We start from the raw sequence: 24185 nt of genomic DNA on the forward strand, positions 1-24185 counted from the left end.
ATAAATGAACAATTAAATCACTTTAACCTTTATTTAAGAGTCTTGTTGGCGTATGCAAAACAGCAAGGAGCGGAGAGGGAGGCGAGTTTATTGTTTGGAGACAGGACAAAATACTTAACCCTTTGAGGGTCGACAGGCCCTCTCCGAAACTCGTTCTCAGGGTCAGCCAAATTTAAAAAAAAAATAATAATTTTCTCTTACGAAAAGATAGAGAATCTTTTCCCGATCATAAGGACACCAAAAGTTTGAAATTTGATGGAAAACTTACAGAATTATGCTATCGCGAAGTTAGCGGTCTCGGGGATATTTACGCATCGGCGATTTTGCCCACTTTGAGCCCCATTTTCGGCCAATTCCACTGTACTAGTCGACAAAAAAACATGAATATTTCGCTAGAACTCCATTTTTTCTATCGAATGGGTGCAAGAAACCACCCATTTATGAAATTCAACTATCCAGTACAGTGGTCAGAATTTAGCAATTTTGCCAATTTCATACAAATTTCAAAAGATGCCAATTTCCGAATAGGGTCCAGAATAAACAAGAAAGACATTCCTGGCACTAAAATGACATTTCCTCTGGTCATTAGTCACGTCTCAAGGCCCCTCTTATATTCTTTTGCTTTCCACTTTGAATTTTTATTCTCACAAAAAAATATAAGATTTACTGTTATGCAGACTACTGCATTAGTGTAAAAAATGGTATAAATATTATTGGCGCACTTGTGAAAGAATATTAGACTCACCAGTTGACGTGTATTGGACCATTGGCACAATTTGTTTAATTTTGAAATTTGGTAAAAATCAAACATTTCTGCTACTTTGAGCTCAATTTCAAGGTATCTTTCATTATAAAACCAGTCAAAATCATCTCAATTTCTGTAATATGTCTTCCATTCTATAAAATGAGACCAAGAAAACTAGAATACAACAATAAATACCATACGAAAATACAGTGCAAAGTCGCTGTTTTATTCCAAAAAAATGGTCAAAGTTTTTTTTTTCTCATTATGCACTGTGTGCTGCAGGATTTTTTTTAGACTGTGCACACTGACCACATAGACCCATTCTTTCATATGAAGGCCTACCAGCTTTCTCCCACTAGATTTGAGGGCGCTAGAATTTAGGTGTACTAGTACGTCAAAAACCTTGGGTCGTAAGCCGTACTAGTACGTCCGAAACCCTCAAAGGGTTAAATATGATGGTCTTGTCAATGCTACAGCTTATTTATCTATCACAATTCATCTAATATGACATAATGAACAATATTAATAACATTGAAACATGATATTACTATAGAATGAATAAAATATGTCATTACGTAGTAGTGGTGGTGGTGGTGTTGTTGTTGGGTTTATAAGGACCACTGACAGCATAAGCCGTATATATAGTGGTGGTGGTTGCGGCAGCAGAGGCCACCACCACTTTTCACACTGAAACAATGTACATGTAATTTATAAATAAAAATATTTACACTTTAATTTATAAATAAGAAATATTTACACTTATAAATAAGAAATATTTGCACTTTATAAATAAGAAATATTTACACTTACCTTGGAGGAGATGCTGGCATTGGTTTAGGGTGGTGGAAGATATGCAGGGTGGCGTATATTGTCAGTGGCCGTATATACCTGTATATATTACTAAATTTAAAAGGAGAAACTTTCGTTTTCCTTTTGGGCTACCCCACCTCAGTGGGATATGGCTGGTACGTTGAAAGGAAGAGGAAGAAGAACATTGAAGGAGTCAGTTTCGTGTCATCTTTTTTCTATCACTTAATCGCTTAACATACTTGCTACACTGTTAATTCTACACTTTATCACTGGCTGGTGCTATAGCCTTGATCGACTCCTGCTGCTTTAGTATTGTACATATCGTAGAATCACTGAATCCCTGAAGAAGGCACATTCTCCCCTCTCTCTTCCTCCTTCACTTTTGTACTACTTTGCTAAGAGATCTTTCTTGAATTCTATCATGTTTCTTACTTTCTTTACCAAAGGGCTGGCACTAGGAACTTTCTTTAGGCCTATGGAGGCTTATTTTGCAGTTGCACTCAGTAACCACAAAAAACAATGGATTATAGCGAAATGTTTGGATGAATGCGCGGAATCTTCCTCACTCACCCAGAGAGACAGTCAGACTGACTCATGAACACGGCAGAGCGGTGGGTGGATGCGTCCAATACGGTCGTTCTCTGAAATAACGGCTGATAACTGGGATAGAATTTTGGCCAAAAAAGTGGGCGAGAACCGAATTGGCCGATATCTGGAACGGCCGATAACCGAGGGTCCACTGTAATAATTCCATTATTCATTGATATTTCACACTTGTTTAGTTTGACAGTGGCCTCTCTCAGAAATTTGCAGTTATTTTGTCTTCACCTTTTGCATAAAATTTTTTGCCTTGTCCTCACTTCCTATACAGTAAGGTAGTCATTTAATTTGGCAAATTACAGTATTTACATTAATTAGAAATATAATTGAGTAAGTACTCATCCTTGTGTGTACCCCTTTGTGACATTTTTCCATGAGGGTAGTTTTTACCTGCTTTTAATTACACACTACTGCATATTCAAAACATAAGAATATATTTTCACTGGAATAATCAGGATTCAAAACAACAGTCTGGGATTACCAGCCTGTTTCATTAGTCCACTGTACTGCAGAATGACAAGCAAATAATCCCAGACCATGAATTTGAATCCTGATCACTCTGTTGAACTGTTGCATTTATTTATTACAAATTTTCAGCACAGCAATATATACTGTATGTACATATGTACATTACTTTCAGATTCACTGACTCCTGCTCTGGAGCCAGTCAAACCATTTCCCAATCCCCCTACTCATGAGCCAACAGTGGAAGTGCAAGAGTTTCCAAGCAGCCACATCGACGACATCCATCCATATGTGAGCTACTGCAATCACTTGTATGTGTATCCCCACTTCTTGAATTATGAGAATCAGAAGAGTTTCAGTCGAGCCAGAAATTTGGTTTGCACTGTTGAACTTCGGGACTCTGATGCAGAAGGTGCTACTCCATTGCGAGCAATCTATGGGCGTCCAGGTTCAGGAACCTTGATGGCTCAGATGTCAACGGTAGTACTGCACCACAACACCTGGCCTGAGTGGGGTGATGAAGTGAAGATTTTGTTACCTCACAATCTTACTTCTTTGCACCATCTTCTCTTTACCTTCTCACATGTTGCTATCGAGGCAGCCAAAGCAGGAAAGAGAGATGTGCCAGTTGAAACAGTGGTTGGATATTCATGGTTACCACTCACATTAAAAGGAAGAATTATCACAGAAGAGCAAATCCTTCCTGTAGCGTCTCACTTGCCAGCCAAGTACCTCTCTATTGAACCTCTTGGCCTTGGGAAAGGAGTAAGTTATTTAATTTCATTGCTTATTTAACTTCATTACTTTTTGTTAAGTCAGTCAAAACTATTTTCCTTTACCAATATATATTTTTGTGAGGATTTGAATTTTTCCTCATTAGTCATTTTCCACCAAAGCCAGTTGATTTCCCTCTCCCTAAACATTTTTTTTAATTTCCAATATTTTTGGTATAATAGATTATTGCTTATCCATTGATAGGTTATTCAGCTTCCAACATTATTCAGTGTTGTTCGATCCAGCACCAGTTAAATAGATAATGCAGGGAAGGAATGTGAAAAACAGAGACCACATAAAAAATGTGATCAACATGTGTTATTGTAAATCTAGTGCACCTCTCCTTCTTGTAAAATGGCTGGACAAATGATGAAAGGCAATTGGCATTTTGCTTCTAGCATTTTAAGCATCTAAAAATTACATTGTTTAACTAGTTTGAGGTTATCTGAACATCATTCTCAGGTTTATAGAGAGTAATCATCCATAAATGTAATACAGGAGAGCCCTACTTTACAGTTCTCCACTTTACAGTGTTTTGCTAATGCAGCAGTTTTCAGTTACACCCATTCATTATTTATTCCGACTTCCTAAAATAAATATATTCTCCACTCACTATAAGCTAAGGACGAAAATATTTTAAGTAGGTAATACGTGTACTGTATGTGCATTTTTAAGATCTAGCTCTATTGCTCACTTAATATATGATAGTGTAAACATGTTACTGGACTTTTATATATATTTGAAAGTGAAAGCTGCTGTACAGCGATTTTTACTTTACAGCAGTAGCCTGAAACCTAATCTGTTGTATAAGTGGGGCCTGTCAGTACAGTGGTTCCTCAGGATACTAACAGCTCAAAACTTTAATTTTTTTTTTTTTTCAACAAGTCGGCCGTCTCCCACCGTATTTATGTAAGTGGCTTTGTAAGTGTATTTTTGGGGGTCTGAAACGGATTAGTCTAATTTACACTGTTCCTAATGGGAACAAATTCATTCGGTATCGGCACTCGAACAGCCTTCCGGAGCGAAATAAATTCGTATCCCGAGGTACCACAGTACTTTTATTTTGTTTCAGACCACCAGTCATCTTCCACTAACATACAGAAACTTACAAAGAAATACTTTTATTATAAGTCATTCAGTACATGGTTGTCTTACCAGAAGTATGCAGATATAATTCAGATGACTTGCAACATCCACACTCCTTTTCAGAGTGCAGGCCCCCTAGGACTCAAAGTTCATATAATCTGTTTTCCTGAATCCCTTCATAAAAGTTGCTTACAGTCTTGCTATATGAATGTAAAATGGAAGCCTATTAAATGTTTTGCACCTTGGCAGGATTGTTGATCTTTTTTTTTTTCTCATTTTCTTTTTCAATAAGTCGGCCATCTCCCACCAAGGCAGGGTGACCAAAAAAAAAAAAAAAAAATCCTCAAAAAGAAAATACTTTCATCATCATTCAACACTTTCAACTCACTCATACATAATCACTGTCTTTGCAGAGACACTCAGATATGACAGTTTAGAAGTCCCTCCAAACTGTCAATATCCCAGACCCCTCCTTATAAAGTGCAGGCATTGTACGTACTTCCCATTTCCAGGACTCAAGTCTGGATAAATCTATAATAACAGGTTTCCCTGAATCCCCTCACTAAATATTACCCTGCTCACACTCTAACAGCTCGTCAAGTCCCAAATACCATTCATCTCCATTTACTCTTATCTAACATGCTCACAACGCTACAATTGCTAGACAAAACTATTTGCGTACCAGTAGTAGTTAAAAAATGATTAATTCCCAGTATTAAAGGTTGAAAAAAAAAATGAGTTGAACAAATATGGCAGTTAAGTTTATATGTTAAGGTTACTCCTACAATCCATCTATGATCTGAAAATTTTATTGTTTTTTTAGTGTTGACTGAAATAGTATATTCTTTCTTTCAACAAACCGGCCATATCCCACCAAGGCAGAGTGGCCCAAAAAGAAAAACGAAAGTTTTTCTTTTTAAATTTAGTAATTTATACTGGAGAAGGGGTTACTAGCCCCTTGCTCCTGGCATTTAAGTCGCCTCTTACAACACGCATGGCTTACAGAGGAAGAATTCTGTTCCACTTCCCCATGGAGATAAGAGGAAATAAACAAGAACAAGAACTAGAAAGAAAATAGAAGAAAACCCAGAGGGGTGTGTATATATATGCTTGTACATGTATGTGTAGTGTGACCTAAGTGTAAATAGAAGTAGCAAGACGTACCTGAAATCTTGCATGTTTATGAGACAGACGAAAGACACCAGCAGTCCTATCATCATGTAAAATAATTACAGGCTTTCATTTTACACTCACTTGGCAGGACGGTAGTACCTCCCTGGGCAGTTACTGTTTACCAATCTACTACCTAGGAAATAATATACAGGTCTCCCTCAACATTCGCGAGGGTTAGGGGATCAAGAGCCTCGCGAATGTTGAAAAGCCATGAATGTTTGGTGCCCCAATATATTGTAGGGAAATATATTACAATACTGCTTCCTTAACTTGTTGAACCATGAATAATCATAAAATACATGAAAATGTCGTAAATTGTACTAAATATATACATGTTATGCTTTAATAACGTATGTTATTTAATAACATGTATGTTAATAACATGTATGTTATTAAATACCACAGACTCCACCACTGCCTCCCAATGCCTCCACCAATGCCTCCACCACTGTGAGTCCCTACTACCCTCCCACCGACCCCCGCAACTGGCAGCCAGCCCTCCCACCACTTAGTGTGGTGAGTGTTTTGTTTGTCCATTATTTGCTATTAAACTACAGAATAAATGATGTAAACCCATTCATGACTGCATATTGGAATGGCTATTAGGAAAGGTATTAGACGGTGACATCATGTGTATACTCTTGAACACAGCAAAGAATCGAACATTTCTGCTATTGCTAATAATAACAATAGTAATAATAATAATAATAATAATAATAAATACGATATAATTGAAGAAGGAAATTGTACAAAAATACAAGGGAGTGGTTGACACATCGTCAGTGTGACTTTGTTTATGCTGGAGTGAACATTAGTCTCCCTGCTCTTCCAAACATTTCACAATAATTCAGCGGTTGAGGCAGTGGTATTTAATAACATATATGTTATAAATAATAATAGTACATGTTATTATTAATAACATGTATTATTATTAACATGTATGTATTTAATAACATATATGTTATAAATAATAATAGTACATATTATTAATAACATGTATTATTATTAACATGTATGTTATTAAATACCATTGCCTCAATCACTGCCTCTACCACTCCAGTCACACTCAATCTACAAGCACCAAACACAATGAATTATTGTGAAATGTTTGGAAGAGCAGGGAGACTAATGTTCACTCCAGCATAAACAAAGTCACACTGACGATGTGTCAACCACTCCCTCGTATTTTTGTACAATCTCCTTCTTCAATTATATCATATTTATTATTATTATTATTATTTTTTTTTTTTTTTTCAACAAGTTGGTCGTCTCCCACCGAGGCAGGGTGACCCAAAAAAGAAAGAAAATCCCCAAAAAGAAAATACTTTCATCATCATTCAACACTTTCACCACACTCACACATTATCACTGCTTTTGCAGAGGTGCTCAGAATACAACAGTTTAGAAGCATATACGTATAAAGATACACAACATAACCCTCCAAACTGCCAATATCCCAAACCCCTCCTTTAAAGTGCAGGCATTGTACTTCCCATTTCCAGGACTCAAGTCCAACTATAAGAAAATAACTGGTTTCCCTGAATCCCTTCACTAAATATTACCCTGCTCACACTCCAACAGATCGTCAGGTCCCAAGTATCATTCGTCTCCATTCACTCCTATCTAACACGCTCATGCACGCTTGCTGGAAGTCCAAGCCCCTCTCCCACAAAACCTCCTTTACTCCCTCTTTCCAACCCTTTCGAGGACGACCCCTACCCCTCTTTCCTTCCCCTATAGATTTATATGCTTTCCATGTCATTCTACTTTGATCCATTCTCTCTAAATGACCAAACTATTATTATTATTATTATTATTATTATTATTATTATTATTATTATTATTATTATTATTATTATTATTATTATTACTATTATTACTATTGTTATTATTAGCTGTAGCAGAAATGTTTAATTCTTTGCAGTGTTCAAGATTAAACACATGATGTCACCATCTAATACCTGTCCGAATAGCCATTCCAATATGCAGTCATGAATGGGTTTACATTATTTATACTGTAGTTTAATAGCAAATAATGAACAAACAAAACACTCACCACACTGAGTGGTGGGAGGGCTGGCTGCCAGTTGCGGGGGCCGGAGGGAGGGTAGTAGGGACTCGCAGGTGGCGGGAAACTTAAATATGATTTGGCGGCTGGGAATTTGGTGGCTGGGAATTTGGCGGTTGGGAATTCGCGAATGTGTGAAGTCCGTGAAAGTTGAAAACGTGAATGTTGAGGGAGACCTGTATATTATACTTTAATATTGTAACCTGTATTACCCTTACCCATTATTAATCTGGTATTTTGTTTTACATATTATATCAAAGTGAAACATGTCTTATCCTTGATATTCTGTATATGTTTTTTGTTTAGTTTGCTGGACCAGAAGTACGTTGGGTGGATAACCAGAAAAACGTCTTTCGTGTGTCTATGCGCTTAGTCTCTACCGTTTTAAGTGCAGATCAACATCTGCACAACTTCTTTCACTCCAGTGCCTCTCTTCTTCCCCTGGTCAGCTCTTCTGGTGGAGCCTGTGCTGCTTCTAGTCCAAGATCTTCTCAGCCCATGGATGTTGAAACACTTAAGAATCTAAAAGTAGGTATTGTTTATTGTTTCTTTATCAATCCAGGTATATTTCCAGCTACTCTTGTCACCAAGTAAAGGCAGTGAAATCTTCATTTGTTCTTAATGTACTAAAGTGTGAATTTTACTTGTGGAGTAAGTGGCAGTAATTCTCTGAATACAACAATCATTTTGAATATTTGTATTTAGTAATGCTTTAATCACCGAGGATTATATCCAAAGAGAATGAAAATCACAGTACCATAGCTGGAACAATTCACAACTTGCATACAAATTGCAGATGTAACCAGACAATATTTCATTCTGTCCTTTACTTTTATCGCGTCTCTTTTGGACTTTATAAGGATCCAACCAAAGAATCATCTGGTTTCATCTCCAACTAATTGGTTAATTGGTAATTGTGGAATATATCTACAATTACCATTTAAGACACAGTAAGACAGTGTCTGTAGAAAAAATAGAGCCATTAAAAAGATACTGTAATCCTGTGTTTATTATTAATTTATACTGGAAACTACTCAAGGGCCTGGTCCCAAATCTGCACACTGCCATAACAACATACTGGAGTAAGAGATATGGAGGAAGTGCAAAATAAACCAAGTGAGGAGTAGGGGTGCAATGGGGACAATAAAGGAGCACCCCAGACTATTCAACATCTTACCAGAGAATATCAGAAACACGGCTGGAACAAGTGTAGAAGCCTTCAAGAGGAAACCAGACAAGTATCTTCACCAGGTGCCAGATCAACCAGGCTGTGACAGATATGTGGGGCAGCAGGCCTCCAGCAGCAACAGCCTGGTTGACCAGGCAAGCATCAGACAAGCCTGGCCCATGGTCGGGCTCCGAGAGTAGCAAGGCTCTCAAAATATCAAAGGTATATCAGTGGTAAAGGTACTGTATAAATCATAATATCTACATTTATCAATATTTTTCTTTTAAATATATTTTGTTCATACAGGCCCTGCATGCTTTGGAAGTTGGAACCATTATTGCCTTCCTTCCTACACTGCTTAACCAGCTTTTAGGCGTCCTTCTCAATGGTGGCCCAGAGGTTGCTACAAATGTGACGAGGGTAATGGTTCATGTTATTGATCAAGTGTATGAGGTGGGCCGGGATGACATCCTGCACTCATACATTAAGGTTAGTAAGCATTAGGGAATTGTGTTGCATATTTTGGGGATACCTTATGACTTTATTTCTTCCATATTTGCTACTTTTGTGGATCTATCTGTTGACAGTAAGGAAAAGACACACTTCAGAACAAGCTTTTGTTGGGTTTATTTTTCACTCTTTGTTGAGCTTTATCGTGACTTGATAAAGCTTTACATTGAGCAAAACATCTCTAGGAATGATTTTTTTCATCATTGTCATTTTTCACTGCTGCTTACATCTTAGGTTATAGCATTAAGAACACCTGACCACTTAGTTTATCTTTCTTCTTCTTTCAACAAACCGGCCATATCCCACCGAGGTAGGGTGACCTAAAAAGAAAAACGAATGTTTCTCCTTTTAACTTTAGTAATGTATACAGGAGAAGAGGTTACTAGCCCCTTTCTCCCGGCATTTTAGTCTCCTCTTACAATTCATGGCTTACGAAGGAAGAATTCTTCTTCACTTCCTCACTGAGAAAAGAGGAAATAAAGAGCAAGAACCATTAAGAAAATAGAAGAAAACCCAATTGGGTGTGTGTGTATATGTATATATATATTTTTTTTTTTCAACAAACCGGCCGTATCCCACCGAGGCAGGGTGGCCCAAAAAGAAAAACAAAAGTTTTTCTTTTCAAATTTAGTAATTTATACAGGAGAAGGGGTTCTAGCCCCTTGCTCCCGGCATTTTAGTTGCCTCTTACAACACACATGGCTTACGGAGGAAGAATTCTGTTCCACTTCCCCATGGAGATAAGAGGAAATAAACAAGAACAAGAACTAGAAAGAAAATAGAAGAAAACCCAGAGGGGTGTGTATATATATGCTTGTAAATGTATGTGTAGTGTGACCTAAGCGTAAGTAGAAGTAGCAAGATATATCCGTTATCCTGCGTGTTTATGAGACAGGAAAAAAAAAGACACCAGCAATCCTTCCATCACATAAAACAATTACAGGTTTCCATTTCACACTCACTTGGCAGGACGGTAGTACCTCCCTGGGTAGTTGCTGTCTATCTATGGCCGGTTTGTTGAAAAAAAAAATGATTAAATCTATCCTAGTTAGGCATATAGAAATCCATCCCTGTTAGAACTTGGGACTCTCAGTGTGTCTATGTAGTTAGAATCAGACCTACTCACACTACTCACATTAGAATTAAATCTGTCAAAGCACTTGGTAATCTAACCTGGTTAGGTAGTTATATATATCACCCTTTTAGATAGTTCATATATTTTACCTGGTAAGGTTTTTGCCTTCAGATAATATTTTGAATGGAAGAAATGGCCAACTTGCAGTCTTATCATAGTAAGACTTTAGGTATGGTCCCATCAACATCACTATTCCTCATTCTCATACCAGACATAGACAAGAACACTAACCACCACAGCTTCATATAGTCTTTTGGAGACTATACAAAAGCAAGTATGACAGTCACCTCACTAGAAAATAGAAAAACTACAACAGATATTAACTAGTCTTCCAGTGGGTAAATGACAATAACAAAATGTTCAGTGGTGACAAATTTCAATTGCTTATATATAGGAGGAATGAAGACCTCAAAACAAATACAGTATGCAGGATACAGGCAGATTATGTAAAAGACTTATGAATAATTATGTCAGAGATTCTGTCATTATGAAAAAAACATGAGGCAAATGCAGCAGATGCCAGGAGAATGACAGAGTGGATTACAAAAAATTTTAAAACAAGAGAAGCAATACCACTGATGGTGCTTTTCAGATCATTTGTGCTTTCATGACCTAATAATGTTCTGTACTCCCTGTGCCTTTCAAAGCAGAAGGGATAGCTGAGCTGGAACATTGAGGTTATATACTTCCTGCATAGAATCAACAAAATATATAAATTATTGGGAATGCCTCAGAGCACTCATAATATTCTCCGTGGAATGGAGGAGAGAGAGTTACCTGATATTATATTCATGGAAGTTACTGGGGGTTGGTCCCTAATCTACATACTGCTATGAAAACTTAATAGAATGAAAGACATGGGAGAATGAGTGGAATAAACCCAGTGCAGAGCAGGGGAACCATATATGCAATTAGGAAACACTGCATCAACACCCATGGATCAAGACTATTCAACATTTTACCAGTAGATATCAGAAAGGAAGGGTTTGGGATATTTGCTGTTTGGGTGGACATCTGAACTGTCGTATCTGTGCACCTCTGGCAAGACAGTGCTAGTGTGAATGATGGTGAAAGTGTTTCTTTTTTGGGTCACCCTGCCTCAGTGGGAGACAGCCAGCATGTTAAAAAGAATCAGAAATGTTGCTGGAATGACGATAGTGCTGGATCATTTGGGTTATGATTGCAATGTGAGTCCATGAAGTGTTAACACAAACAGAAAGTTGACCAGGTGATTAACAGGGAAGTCTGATCTCAGGTTGGGCTTTGGCAGTAGAAGACCCCTCAAAACCAGTCACAGGTAAAAACAAAAGGCATAAAGCTATATGAATGTGTTGTGCACCTTTTGGTGTATATACACTGAGATACACACCTTTCAGTGTTTATTTTCTCCTGATTGTACAGATGTATAATTTATAGTGAGAAGGGATTGTTACAAGCTTATCCCATGTTTTTTTTTTTTTTATGCAATATTTAAAATTTGTTGTACAGTATGTTAAAAAATGTTTGAATAAACTAAGTTATTTTATTTGTTTTTTTAACTTGTTTTCTTTTTATCATTAAACAGTATGTCATGAGTATCTCGTGCCATGGTCGCAAGACAATCCATGAAGAACTGTGCCACTCTCTCACAGAGCTCCTCCAGCCATCCAGTATGGATCAATTGATCACTAATAAGGTTCTCAGACATAGCCAATATTTCTTTGCCTTTATTGCCCGCTCCATGGCTTTACATTTGCTGACTACAGCAAGAATCAAGGTTGGTATATTGCAAGTAGTAATTACTAGCTTAGTAATGTTTAATTATCATAAGCCTTCAATATCCCTTAATACTATTTTGGCAAACTTTTAGCTAAAACATATAACTTAATGTTCAAATAATTTTTCTCCATATTTCTAGATGGTACGAAATGAAAGATTTAGTGAAGAGTATCAGACAGAAGTGCGGTCAGTGGTTGAGCTTGTCTCCACTCACATTATTCAGAGTTACAAAGAAAGTCCTGTTGAAGCAAGAGCTGCTAACATTGCCTTGGCCCACTTTCTCAAGGTGAGTTGTAAAGATATTGTTTCTTTGAAGAATAAAAGTCTCAATACTGTGTCTGGAACAATTTATACATAACGGGCTCTGGTGGCCTGGTGGTTAACGCTCTCGCTTCACACGGTGAGGGCCTGGGTTCGATTCCCAGCCAGAGTAGAAACATTGGACGTGTTTCTTTCCACCTGCTGTCTATGTTCCTCATCAGTAAAATGGGTACCTGGGTGTTAGTCGACTGGTGTGGGTCGCATCCTGGGACACTGACCTAAGGAGGCCTGGTCACAGACCGGGCCGCGGGGGCGTTGACCCCCGAAACTCTCTCCAGGTAAACTCCAGGTAAACCTACTCTTTTGAGAGGAAACTTTTTTTTTTTTTTTTAACAAGTCGGCCATCTCCCACTGAGGCAGGGTGACCCAAAAAGAAAGAAAATCCCCAAAAAGAAAATACTTTCATCATCATTCAACACTTTCACCTCACTCACACACAATCACTGTTTTTGCAGAGGTGCCCAGAACACAGCAGTTTAGAAGCATATACGTATAAAGATATACAGGTCTCCCTCAACATTCACGTTTTCAACTTTCACGGGCTTTACACATTCGTGAATTCCCAACCGCCAAATTCCCAGCCACCAAATTCCCAGCCGCCAAATCATATTTAAGTTTCCCGCCACCTGCGAGTCCCTACTACCCTCCCTCCGGCCCCCGCAACTGGCAGCCAGCCCTCCCACCACTCAGTGTGGTGAATGTTTTGTTTGTTCATTATTTGCTATTAAACTACAGTATAAATAATGTAAACCCATTCATGACTGCATATTGGAATGGCTATTAGGAAAGGTATTAGACGGTGACATCATGTGTTTACTCTTGAACACAGCAAAGAATTAAACATTTCTGCTACAGCTAATAATAACAATAATAATAATAATAATAATAATAATAATAATAATAATAATAATAATAATAATAATAATAAATATGATATAATTGAAGAAGGAAATTGTACAAAAATACAAGGGAGTGGTTGACACATCGTCAGTGTGACTTTGTTTATGCTGGAGTGAACATTAGTCTCCCTGCTCTTCCAAACATTTCACAATAATTCATTGTGTTTGGTGCTTGTAGATTGAGTGTGACTGGAGTGGTAGAGGCAGTGATTGAGGCAATGGTATTTAATAACATACATGTTAATAATCTTTCTTTCTTTCAACACACCGGCCGTATCCCACCGAGGCGGGGTGGCCCAAAAGGAAAAACGAAAGTTTCTCCTTTTACATTTAGTAATATATACAGGAGAAGGGGTTACTAGCTCCTTGCTCCCGGCATTTTAGTCGCCTCTTACAACACGCATGGCTTACGGAGGAAGAATTCTGTTCCACTTCCCCATGGAGGTAAGAGGAAATAAACAAGAACAAGAACTAGAAAGAAAATAGAAGAAAACCCAAAGGGGTGTGTATATATATGCTTGTACATGTATGTGTAGTGTGACCTAAGTGTAAGTAGAAGTAGCAAGACATACCTGAAATCTTGCATGTGTATGAGACAGATAAAAAAAAGACACCAGCAATCTTACCATCGTGTAAAACAATTACAGGCTTCAGTTTTACACTCACTTGGCAGGACGGTAGTACCTCCCTGGGCGGTTGCTGTCTACCAACCTACTACCTAGAACATGTTAATAATAATACATGTTATTAATATGTACTATTATTATTTATAACATATATGTTATTAAATATATACATGTTAATAATAATACATGTTATTAATAATAACATGTACTATTATTATTTATAACATATTTTATTATTATTATTATCACACTGGCCGATTCCCACCAAGGCAGGGTGGCCCGAAAAAGAAAAACTTTCACCATCATTCACTCCATCACTGTCTTGCCAGAAGGGTGCTTTACACTACAGTTTTTAAACTGCAACATTTACACCCCTCCTTCAGAGTGCAGGCACTGTACTTCCCATCTCCAGGACTCAAGTCCAGCCTGCCGGTTTCCCTGAACCCCTTCATAAATGTTACTTTGCTCACACTCCAACAGCACGTCAAGTATTAAAAACCATATGTCTCCATTCACTCCTATCAAACACGCTCACGCATGCCTGCTGGAAGTCCAAGCCCCTCGCACACAAAACCTCCTTTACAACATATATGTTATTAAATACCACTGCCTCAACCGCTGAATTATTGTGAAATGTTTGGAAGAGCAGGGAGACTAATGTTCACTCCAGCATAAACAAAGTCACACTGAGGATGTGTCAACCACTCCCTCGTATTTTTGTACAATTTCCTTCTTCAATTATATCGTATTTATTATTATTATTATTATTATTATTATTATTATTATTATTATTACTATTGTTATTATTAGCAATAGCAGAAATGTTCGATTCTTTGCTGTGTTCAAGAGTAAACACATGATGTCACTGTCTAATACCTTTCCTAACAGCCATTCCAATATGCAGTCATGAATGGGTTTACATTATTTATTCTGTAGTTTAATAGCAAATAATGAACAAACAAAACACTCACCACACTGAGTGGTGGGAGGGCTGGCTGCCAGTTCCGGGGGTCGGTGGGAGGGTAGTAGGGACTCGCAGTGGTGGAGTCTGTGGTATTTAATAACATACATGTTATTAACATACATGTTATTAAATAACATACATTATTAAAGCATGACATGTATATATTTAGTACAATTTACGACATTTTCATGTATTTTATGATTATTCATGGTTCAACAAGTTAAGGAAGCAGTATTGTAATATATTTCCCTACAATGTATTGGGGCACCATATCATGTGGGAGTTCGACACGTGGATTAGGTAAGAAATACTCACGTAGGCTGGTAGTACGTATAATTACAGATAAGGTGGGTTGCGCCCTTACAGCCGTGACCTGCCTCCTTGCTCCCACTCGTAACACTGACTGACTGGCTGGCCGCCCACGTACCCATAGAGGGTCTTTGAATAATGCCAGGTCAGCGCAATATGAGTTCAGATAGTGACTCAGGCAGAGACGGTTGGTCGTTGAGTCAACGGTACACTGGTTACTGGTAACTGGTTACTACTACTGAGAACTACTGAGAGCTCGGTGACGCTAACGTATGTCGTCCCGACATACAACTAATACAAACTAGAGATGGCAGGTATACGGCTTGGGCTGATTCTATACAATGTCAAAGTACACAACAATTAAACATTATAACATACATAAGTAGAACATTGGAATGGAAGCTTACGTAACTGAAACTGTAATGCAATACAAGGTATACTATAGTACAACTTAAAACTCAACAAATGAACAACGAACTCAACGTTGAGATTACAAGTGATAAAAAAAAATTTTGATCGATCGATCTGTATTCATGTGATCTACGGATTCTGAGGGAAGAATATATACAAAGAAAGAGTGTTTAACAGAAAGGCAGATTCGGTGCACTCAAATCTAGACTGTTAACTCTCAGAATGCGGAGAGAACATGAACACAAAAAAAAAATTCTTGAATACTGATAAGTTGATACTGTAATTATTCATCTATACAGGTTATTTACATTTAACCCCAACTCTGCTAGGGTGAGATTGACATATGCAGAATGGGTGTCATCTCTGGGAGGATCAAACTCTGTAGCATTTGCTAACTCATGCTGTATTTGAGGCAAATCTGAATTGGAAGTTACAAATGATACTTGAGGATTTCTCAATACCTGTCGTGTACGTAGGGAATAACGACATTCAGGTTGACCGTCTGACTGAGTATCAGAGGAAGAGAGTACAGGATCAGGAGGATTGTCAGAGTCTGTCACATTGGTCTGGGTTGGAACATCATTATCATCACATACTAACTTCATATGATCTAAATGCGATTCTTTATACTGACCAGTACTAATCTCTCTAACCTTATACTTATTACCAGTGATATGTTCAACTACTCGATAAGGACCAACAAACTTTTGATCAAGCTTTGGCATTGCAGACGTTTTGTTAAAGTTAATCAGCATAACTCTCGAACCTACTTTGATTTTGGATGGCTTTGCTCGAGTGTTTGCGACTCTTGTAAATTCTGCTGTTGATTTATGAAGTGTTTCACGGATTCTTCTAAAAACACTTTGAGCTAAGCTGGTACGAGTTGCTATGAAATCATCAGGGTTGTAATTTGGTTTCGGATTAGAATATAACAACTCATAAGGCAAACGTTTATCTACACCATACAATGCATAATGTGGAGTGTCACCTATAGAAACATTGTAGGCAGAATTTATAGCACACTGCACATCAGGTATAACTTCATCCCAAGTTTCACTGTTGGGATTGATAGTGGCTCTCAAGACATCAAGTACTTTCTTATTGGTTCGTTCCGCTAACCCATTGCTGGCAGGATGATGAGGAACAATGGTGGATTTAGAGATCTTGTACAAGGAACACAAATTTTCAAGAATTTCATTACAGAATTCACCTCCATTATCTGTTACTAGTGACTTAGGGGTGGTATGCCTGCAGATAATGCGTTGCTTAAACACTTTAGCTACTGTCTCGGCAGTCTTATCTGCAATAGGAACTAACTTGCAATATCTGGTGAAATGGTCTACCATAACACACAGATGTTTGTTACCTTGGAGGGAGAGAGTATGGTGGGTGAGACTCTCGCTGGGGCACTGCCGCGCACCCCACTCTACCCACGAAGGTGGCTTGATAAGCCACTCTATGCCACAGGAATGGTGAAAACCACTCTTAGCATCCAACAGGGAGCACAAAGCGATATAGACAATACTTCAGAGGAACTTAGCTTACTTCGTACTGCGTGGCTTACTTCTCTCTCTCAGCTGGGTTAGAAGCTGGGTTGGCTGACTGGCTTAACCCACGAGAATGGCTGACCGGAAGACGTGTAACGATGCACAAAGCACGGAGGAGCAGTTGGATGACAGGAGACAGGCTGGATGATAGGCTGACTGGCGTTCACTTCCACAGTCTGGCTTACTGACTGGCTTAATTGCAAAATCCGGGTCAACCCCTCGGAGATTAGCAATTAGCACACGAACTAAGCCAGGAAGCTTGAAACGGCTGCAACAGGCTCGCAGGCTGGAGGTGGTGAGTGAGGGTAGTGGCTGGTGGGTGACGGTTCACCTTTGACCCTGCCGCTACTCACAAACAGCCTTCTAACGTCTTGAATTACCCTTAAAAACGTAAATCCACGCTCCACACCGCTGTCACCATTTATCATGTGGGAGTTCGACACGTGGATTAGGTAAGAAATACTCACATAGGCTGGTAGTACGTATAATTACAGATAAGGTGGGTTGCGCCCTTACAGCCGTGACCTGCCTCCTTGCTCCCACTCGTAACACTGACTGACTGGCTGGCCGCCCACGTACCCATAGAGGGTCTTTGAATAATGCCAGGTCAGCGCAATATGAGTTCAGATAGTGACTCAGGCAGAGACGGTTGGTCGTTGAGTCAACGGTACACTGGTTACTGGTAACTGGTTACTACTACTGAGAACTACTGAGAACCAAACATTCACGGTTTTTCAACATTCGCGAGGCTCTTGATCCCCTAACCCTCGCGAATGTTGAGGGAGACCTGTACAACATATCCCTCCAAACTGCCAATATCCCAAACCCCTCCTTTAAAGTGCAGGCATTGTACTTCCCATTTCCAGTACTCAAGTCCGGCTATGTAAAAATAACTGGTTTCCCTGAATCCCTTCACTAAATATTACCCTGCTCACACTCCAACAGCTTGTCAGGTCCCAAATACCATTCGTCTCCATTCACTCCTATCTAACACGCTCACGCATGCTTGCTGGAAGTTCAAGCCTCTCACCCACAAAACCTCCTTTATCCCGTCCCTCCAACCTTTTTGAGGACGACCCCTACCCCGCCTTCCTTCCCCTACAGATTTATACGTTTTCCATGTCATTCTACTTTGATCCATTTGATGTCATTCTACTTTGATAAAATTACAGTCCTTCCGGGATCATTGGCAAGATGAAACTTGATAATAATCCAGGTTGGACTAAGATGTTGTCTGAGGTTGCCTCTCCAAAGCATGAGTTGTTTGTAAATTATTATTCCATAACTTTCAAAATGATCTTATTTGTTATATTTTGTTGCCAGCAGAGTATCTAATACTGATAAATGTATAAAAGTGACACATATGGAATGTTAGGTAACTATTGTGGAAACTTTTCATGTACTAGGATTGATATAGCCTCTGATGGGCAAAGCATTTCCATATTAAAGTTAGCTAATGTTGCACATATGTCTTTAATACATTAGTTACTGTGTGTTTATTTGTCTTCCTTTGTTTCTTTCCTGGCAGTGTTAAAAAAATATTTATTATATCAAAATAGATGAAAAAATGTGGTTTGGAGAGCCAACCGAACTGTGATATCTGCACACTTCAGGTAACACACCAGTTGAATGAATGATAGTGAATGTGTTCCCCCTTTTTTGGGGGGGAGGGGGGTGTTAAAAAAAATTGATAAGGACGATTTAGTAGCATTCTTAATAGAAAGAATGTTAGAAGATAATTATGTACTAAGAAACAGAGGTGGTGCCAAAAACGATATCGGAAAGCTTTCTACTCGTAGAGATGAATAGAAGAGCAGGATAGGTTGCAAGAGGAAGTAATAAGTGCTACAACTACAAACGTAGCTCCTCTTGCAAAAAATGGGCACTGTAATTACACATTTACACACCCTTAGACACACAAATCATTTCTAGTTAGTCTGTAAATAAAGAAAACTTAAATAAATTAATTTTTTCGACAGCGTTGTCTGAGCATGATGGACCGAGGGTATGTGTTTGGGCTGATAAAGTTGTACCTGGAACACTTTAGTCCTGGTGATCCTATTGTCCTCCATGTCTACAAGTTTACTCTTCTTCGTGTAGTGTGCTCGCATGAGCACTTTATACCTTTAAACCTTCCTGTCTTCAATACTCCTCTCAGCATAGATGCCAAAAAAGCCAAGTTACGTCATGGTAAGTTATAATTGTTTTGCAATTTTTTCCAAGTGTAAATTTTTTCTCTAAAATGTTTAAAATTTTAAGTCATATGTCTTTATTGATGAGGCATCCTCAATAAATGAACCACAAAATTACAGTATTTCTAAACACTAAGTTTTTCTTAAATTTAAAATCATAACTGCAATGATGAGGCAAAAATGCTTCAGTTTTCCTGGTGATGAGGGTAAAGAGCTGAAGATGTTTAAGAAATTAATGAGAGTAAGTCAGTGAGGGAAAACACAGGTTAGGAAAACTCTGCATTTATCAGCATCCTATTCTAGGAAGGTGCTGCTTTATGGTCTCTCTGTGTATAAATAAAATATAAAAGCAGTATAGGCAGTGCAAATACAGTGGAACCCCGAGTTTCGGCCGCCCTGAGTATCGGCTGCTTTGAGTTTCGACCACTTTTTTCAGTTAAATTTTGTCTCTAGTTTTGGCCTGTGCCCTGTGTTTCAGCTGGGGTACCAGACCTCTCTGCCTGCCCACGCCTGCGTGCCTGCCCGCGCAGGTGTCATGAGCCAGTCTAGTTTTGTTTATTCTTGAGTGAACATTACCCTGCGTGCCCATCCAAACATTTCACAATAAATTCATTGTGTTTAGAGCTTGTTTATTGATTGTGACTCTGAAATCAGCCACCATGGGGCCCAAAGAAACTTCATAGTGGCAGCCCTTTGGTAAAGAAAGTGAGAAACGTAATAGAATTGAAGGAAGAAATTGTAGCAAAGTATCAAAGTGAAGGAGGAAGAGCAAGGGGAGAATGTGCTTTCTTCAGTGATTCTGCAATATGATACTAGAGCAGCACAAGTTGATAAAGGCTATAGTGCCAGCCAGCGATAAAGTGTAGCATTAACCCCTTGACTGTCGCAACCCCAAATCCTGAGGTGTCTTCTGGTGTCGCAAAATTTCCCCCCCCAAAAAATTAATTTTTCTTATGAAATGATAGAGAATCTTTTCCCAATTGTTATGACACCAGAAGAATGAAATTTGATGGAAAACTGACTGAATTACGCTCTCAAGTTAGCGACCTCGGCGATATTTACGAATTGGCGATTTCGCCCACTTTGAGCCCTATTTTCGGCTAATTCCATTGTTCCAGTCGACCAAACTCATAGCTATTTTTTTAGAACTCCATTTTTTATATTAATTGAGTACAAGAAACTGCCCATTTACTGATTTGAACTACCCAATAACATGGTCAGAAATTTGCAATTTGGCCAATTTCACAAAAATTAAAAAATATGACAATTTCAAAATAGTGTCCAGAATTAACAAGGCAGACATTCCTGGTGCTAAAATAACATTTTCTATGTTAATCAGTCACGTCTCCAGGCCCCTCTGATATTACTCTTGCTTTCTATTCTGAATTTTTATTCAAACAAAAAATAAAAGATTTACTGTTATGCAGACTACTGCAATATTGTAATAATTGTATAAATAATGTCAACCCATTCATGACTGCATATTAGAATGGCTACTTGGACATTTATTGGAAAATGACATCATTTGCTTACTTTTGAACATCGACAAAAATCAAACATTTCCCCTACTTTGAGCTCCATTTCAAGGTTCTTTTCATAGTAAAACCAATCAAACTCACCTCTATTTCTATAATATGTTTTCCATTCTATCAAATGAGACCAAGAAAACAAGAATACATCAATAAATACTATACAAAAATAGACCTCAAAGTCAGCATTTTAATTAAAAAAACTGTTGGAGTTTTTTTTTCTCATTATGCACTGTGTGCTGCAGGATTTTTTTATATGGTGCACACTGACCACACACACCCATTCTCTCACATGTGGGCCTACCAGCTTTCTCCTGCTTGATTTGAAGCCGCTAGAATTTATGAGTATACATACGTCAAAAATGGTGGCTCGTAAGACGTATATATACGACCGAAACAGTCAAAGGGTTAATAGTGTAGCGAGTAAGTTAAGCGATTAATGAATTGAAAAAGTACAGCACGAGACTGACTCCTCCAATGTTGTTGGAGTTATATAGGGCGACTGACAACACCGCCTTCTCTGCTGCTGCCATCACCACCACTCATCGGTTAGGGAGAGAGACTTATGACATATTTTATATCATTCTAGAGTATATATCATGTTTCTTTGTTATTAATATTGTTTATTATGTCATATTAGATGAATTGTGCTAGATAAATAAGCCATAGAGTTGATATTAGTGTCATATTGAAGGGCGATCTTGTCCTGCCTCCAAACAAACTCCCCTGCCTCTCTCATACACCAGCAAGAGTCCTCAATAAAGGTGAAACTGATTTAAATGTTCATTTATCCATTAAAATTAGTGCTTTATACAGTGGTCCCTCGTTTTTCGTAATTAATCTGTTCCTGGAAGTGTGACTATTATCGAAATTTACGATTTTCGAATCAATTTTTCCCCATAAGAAATAATGTAAATACAATTAATCCGTTCCTGACACCCAGACGTATTAAAACAAAAAAATTTTTTACATGAAATATAGATGTAGTACATAAACAATACAATGGGACATGATGAATGAAACATTAACAGCATAACACTTACCTTTATTGGTGATTCTTCTTAGTGTATGGAAGACTGGAGGAGGAGAGAGATTGCATTAGTTACTCTTTGGAAGGGGAATCCCCTTCTGTCAACACGTCAGGTACCAAGTGCTTTTCTGGGGTTACTTCTCTGTTTCTTAATGCCACTAGGACCAGCTTGAGAGTCACTGGAGTCCTGTCTCGCAAAAAAACTGTCCAGAGAGCTCTGTTTCTGGCGTCTCTTTAACACTTCCCTAAAATGGGCCAAGACTTTGTCACTGTACATGTTGCCAACTTGGCTTGCAACAGCCTTGTCAGGGTGATGTTTCTCCATAAATCTTTTCATCTTACCCCACATTTCAAAAATCTCCTTAATTTTTGAAGAAGGCAACTTCTTCCATCTCTCTTCCTCCTCCTCTGCAGCAAGATTCTGAGCTGCGATCTTTTCCTGTTCCTGCTGAAGCTCTTGCAGCTCCTCAGTGGTGAGCTCTTCGTTGAGGTCTTCCACCAACTCTTCCATATCCTCCAAACTCACATCCAACCCCATGGAACTCCCCAGTGCCACAATATATTGATTTAACAACTGATATAGGCTCATCAGGGTCAGCCCCAAACCCTTCAATATCCCTCTTGTGGACACAATCTGGCCACAATTTTCTCCAAGCAGAGTTCAAAGTCCTGGTAGTCACTCACTCCCAAGCCTTACCTATAAGGCTTATGCAATGGAGGATACTGAAGTGTCCTTTCCAAAAATCTCTTAGGATCAAGTGAGTGTCTGAAGTCACGTTAAAGCATCTTTGAAACATTATTTTGGTGTAGAGTTTTTTAAAGTTTGAAATGACCTGCTGGTCCATAGGCTGGAGTAGAGGAGTGGTATTCGGGGGCAAGAACTTTACTGTGATGAACCCAAACTCCTCCAAAATTAGGTCATCCAAGTTTGGAGGATGAGCAGGTGCATTGTCCATTACTAGGAGGCACTTGAGATCCAATTTCTTTTCCAGGAGGTAATTCTTCATACTAGGGCCAAACACTTCAGTGAACCACTCGACGAAAATTTCCCTCGTGACCCATGCCTTACTATTGGATTTCCAAAACACACAATTTACTCTTCATAACATTGTTTTTCCTGAACACTCTGGGATTTTCAGAATGGTACACTAGTAACGGCTTCACTCTGAAATCCCCATTAGCATTAGCATAGAACATGAGCATCAGCCTGTCTTTGATAGGCTTGTGTCCTGGCAGTGCCTTTTCCTCCTGAGTAATGTAGGTCCTCCTTGGCATTTTCTTCCAAAAGAGGCCTGTTTCGTCACAATTGAACACTTGTTCAGGTTTCAGTCATTCAACCTCTATGTACTCCTTGAATTCACTTACGAATTTTGTAGCTGCAATTTTGTCTGAACTGGCAGCCTCACTATGCCTTACCACACTGTGTATGCCACTATGGTTCTTAAATCTCTCAAACCAACCTTTGCTGGCCTTAAATTCACAAATATCAGTACTCGTTGCAGGCAATTTTTTTACCAGATCGTCGTGCAACTGTCTAGCCTTTTCACAAATAATTGACATCATAAGACTATCTCCTGCTAATTGTTTCTCGTTTATCCACACCAGTAATAACTTCTCAACATCTTCGAGTACTGGTCATCTCATTTTTTGTCAGCATATTTACCCCCTTTGCAACAACAGCTTCCTTGGTTTCCTTTTTCTTGGCCATGATTGAAGCTATGGTCATATGGGGTTTGTTACACATCCTGGCCAGTTCGGCCACACGTACGCCTCTTTCATATTGTTCAATGTTTTTCTTAAATTCAATTGCATTTCTCACCTTCTTTACCAAAGACTTGGCACTGGGAGCTTTCTTTGGAGGCATGGTAGCTTATTTAGTAGTTGCAAGCACTAAAATGAATGGAATATTATGAAATATTTCATATGAGCAAGTGAGGGGACCGTCGCTCACTGGTTAGCAATGGCACACTGGCTGGGAACGGCTCAGAGCTGTGCGTATGCGTCCCAGACGAATGACTATTCGCGAGTCAAACTACGATTAGCAAGCCAATGTTTTGACGAAAAT

General features: G+C 38.7%; 1 protein-coding gene across 9 annotated transcripts in view; it reads left to right on the forward strand.

The window, feature by feature from the left end:
• Positions 1-24185, forward strand: part of Ziz (dedicator of cytokinesis protein Ziz) — a 165901-nt gene that overhangs the window by 29290 nt on the left and 112426 nt on the right. For all 9 annotated transcript variants that reach the window (XM_070084220.1, XM_070084222.1, XM_070084223.1 and 6 more), the window contains exons 14-19: positions 2796-3385; positions 8028-8249; positions 9196-9378; positions 12099-12290; positions 12432-12578; positions 19349-19559. In XM_070084220.1, coding sequence (XP_069940321.1) covers positions 2796-3385; positions 8028-8249; positions 9196-9378; positions 12099-12290; positions 12432-12578; positions 19349-19559 — 1545 coding nt within the window. The remainder of the gene's footprint in view (positions 1-2795; positions 3386-8027; positions 8250-9195; positions 9379-12098; positions 12291-12431; positions 12579-19348; positions 19560-24185) is intronic.

This window comes from Cherax quadricarinatus, chromosome 12 (assembly GCF_038502225.1).
Source record: "Cherax quadricarinatus isolate ZL_2023a chromosome 12, ASM3850222v1, whole genome shotgun sequence".
Taxonomy (NCBI): domain Eukaryota; kingdom Metazoa; phylum Arthropoda; class Malacostraca; order Decapoda; family Parastacidae; genus Cherax; species Cherax quadricarinatus.